This window comes from Atta colombica, unplaced genomic scaffold (genome assembly GCF_001594045.1).
Source record: "Atta colombica isolate Treedump-2 unplaced genomic scaffold, Acol1.0 scaffold33, whole genome shotgun sequence".
Taxonomy (NCBI): domain Eukaryota; kingdom Metazoa; phylum Arthropoda; class Insecta; order Hymenoptera; family Formicidae; genus Atta; species Atta colombica.
Genome location: NW_017259437.1, coordinates 2,911,276 through 2,914,648, shown reverse-complemented (window position 1 = coordinate 2,914,648; position 3,373 = coordinate 2,911,276). Strand labels below are relative to the sequence as shown.

The following is a 3,373-nucleotide window of genomic DNA, read 5'->3' as shown; positions in this document are numbered from 1 at the left end:
TATATATGTAGCAAATACTAGGTTTAGAAAATTTTTAAGATTAAGAAAATATTTATTCGTCTTGCGGATATTTTCGAAGTCAGAACAAAACCATGTCAGCGGTCAGAGGCCATTCTTGTCCTAGAATATTATGGAACTTTTTTCTCTGTTGTATAAAAAGACATTACTCATATTACTTTGGAGATACTTATTTCTAGAACAACATATACAGGCAAGCCTACACTGTTACCTTTTTAAGTATTTTCTTTTCTATGATGACCTGCTTTCGAAGTAATTAATCTGCACTACTGACCTTGGATTAAAAACAGTCAGTGTATGTTATATTTTATTACAACGACCATTATATCATATTACAACAGAAGATATGTAATACTTTGGTCAGTATTGGTCTAGGATGTAAAATGCTTTTCATGGAACTCGTATTTGGGGCATGAAAATCGATAAACGATAGTCGATTTTATGGAAACTATGTAATGAAATTTTATACGTGTTAACTTTTATATCGATCTTCGATAAAATGTGGTTTCTTGTATATTGAGGACACTTTGCAGATTTATATAAAATTGGTATTTTGATAAGCATAATGAATATGTATATAATACATAATATTAAAGATTTCTATAGTCTTAGGAGGGGAATATATATGTGTATATTTAAACATAGTAATATTATTTAACTGTTCGTGTGTTGGTAAATTTTGCTGCTGATACTCACCCATCAACAGGCCCAAATTTGTAGGTGTTTTTCCGGATTGCGGATCGTCCAGCAAATCTCCGGTACTATTTTGCGAGAGTGCCATAGAAATCAGTCGCCGGGAAATATGATGCAAATACAGAGAATCGATTTATCGTCTATTCACGATTATTTCACGATAATATAATATTACTGTATACATTGACTTACATTTCGGTTGCATGCTCTACCACTAATTCTGCCACGTCGTCGGTCCTTTCGATTATTTGTTGTACCTCTTCGAAGCTCCGATCGATCAAAGATACACCGGACCATTCTAATACCTATAAAATTTCATACAATATACATATATTATTTGATGATATTAAATATTAATGCAAAAATACGAAGAAAATATTTCTTGCTTTTTAACATTATATTTGCTTTCAAAATTATTTAATGATACTTAAATCTAGATGTTTGTTTTTATTTTACATAAATTAATAAATTATGTTATGTTATGTTAGTAGGTATCATCATCATAGTAGGTAACATTATTTTGAAAATATTTCTTGTAGTCTAAAAGAGAATATTCTATAATCAAAGTATGGTTTTTTTTATTATTCGAGTAATTAAGAAGTTGAATTTTTGATTGTATTTGATAAATACTTATGGCTAATTATTATAAATTTTATTATAAATTTTAGAAAACACAAATTAAAGACTCAAAAAATTATATATCAATTTTTGATACAAAATATTTTCTATTTTTTTGCCAATTATATGTGATGATTATTCAACACGTCATGTTCGCGAAGCTTCATATAAAACATGAAATACACTAAAATAATAATTTTTAAATGCTAATTGCCGGAACAGAATGTTTTATCTTGAACATGAAAAAAGAAAATAGCTTAGAAATTCCTGATAGTTCGAGACATCGGTTTGGGTCGCGAAATATTAATATTGAAATGTGTCTCTGTGATGCCGAATTATAATTGATTGTAAAGCATTTGATCTCCTGATTGTTTAAATACTTCAATTATTCTAATAATATCACGAGCGGATTGCTGCGAGAATAACAAAGACGGCGAAATCGCTACCAGGAGTGAATATAAGTTGCATGAACTTTTTGGGTGAAGCCGCCTTGTTATCCTTAAGGCCATTTAGCCTTAAGAAGATGTTGAGATTAAGAACTCGTTTATCTTAATCCATTGGACGCTATTTGTCATTTAAGGTTAGGAAGTATGAAAATTGAAATACGATTATACAGAGTCGCTTACCATCAAAGGAACTTAATAAATTAAGCATTTTGAATAATTTTTATGGATATGGATGTGGATTCGCAATCATATTGAGTAATTAAAAAAAATTTAATTTATTATATCTGACACAATGTACTCTTTCCATACTTTTATACTTCTCGTTCCGCAATATGCGCAAAGTGTAATTATATTTCAATTTACTTTATAAAATCTATCTATAAAGTGTCACGTGTTAATTAATAAAATAGAATGAATTAATTAATAAAATAGAACATTTTACTGTAATTATTTCAGTAAAAAACGGTGGAAAATAGCCGGAGAAGAATGAATTTCTAATCTTCCACATTTTTTCACAGTGAAACATTAAAAGTATTTGTAACAAAATATCGAGTACAAATGTTGGCAGTTAATCAAATATCAAATCGGAAAACTTACGAATCTTTTGTCATACATTAGAGGAAAGTGGGGAATTGCAAATTTTTATCTAAGATAAAAATTAAACAAAGACAATTATATTTATATTAATTATAATAAACGTTATTATTTAAAACATCCAATTATTTGACTTTACTATAATAATTAACTTATATATATTTTTATATATCAATTTAAACATATAATTTTTAACAAAAAATAAAACTGTTGCTATTCGGAAATCTCATCGTAATGCGGAGCAATACCGAATCAGTTTTGTTTTTTGTTTAAAATTATAATTTATATTAATAATATATAAATGTTAATTATTTAAGTTAGTTTAAAATCAATATTCTTTGAATAAAGACTTCTGTAATTGATAAATAATCATCGACTTTATTTAACTTTTTCCTTATTTTTGCAAATTCTCCGCTATATCAAAATCATTAAAAACATATAATTGTCTTTACTTTAAAACGTCTAGATACATTCTATGGACACGTGTGCGTTATTATATTACAGCATTAACAGTAAGCGTATATTGGATGCAAGCTATTATTGAATGCGAGAAATGAAAGGTTATCACTTCTCTAATATATTTCAATAATACCGTTCGCGTTTACCTCGTGATCACAATTCCACCAATCTCCTCTATGTGAAATTCGAAAATATATTCATCGTCATCTTCTACTGTATAATAATGCCTAGATCGGTCCTTTGAGAAACGTTATATCACGCGCGTTAATTACAGCACCCGACGGCTTTCAATTAAACCGCGAGTGGAATCGAATGCAAATCGTTGTATGTCAGGGAAGAAGGAAACACGTGCGATCGATACACGGCGGCTATTTTTCTCTCGAATGGAAAAGCGTAAGAGCTCAAAATGGAATCGTAACGAACAGTCTTTAGAAATCAATTTATCACATTAAAATGCAGCGATCGATTAAATAAGGCAACATTATAACTTTGTATATCCACTGTTTTATATAAGTCAATGAATTGTAATGTCTCAGATAATTATT

At 28.7% G+C, this 3,373-nt stretch overlaps 1 protein-coding gene across 1 annotated transcript in view; it reads right to left on the bottom strand.

The window, feature by feature from the left end:
* Positions 1-3,373, bottom strand: part of LOC108690500 (regulating synaptic membrane exocytosis protein 1) — a 124,697-nt gene that overhangs the window by 33,186 nt on the left and 88,138 nt on the right. The window contains exons 12-13 of the mRNA XM_018197814.1: positions 904-1,016; positions 715-779 (exon numbers count right to left, since the gene is read on the bottom strand). Coding sequence (XP_018053303.1) covers positions 715-779; positions 904-1,016 — 178 coding nt within the window. The remainder of the gene's footprint in view (positions 1-714; positions 780-903; positions 1,017-3,373) is intronic.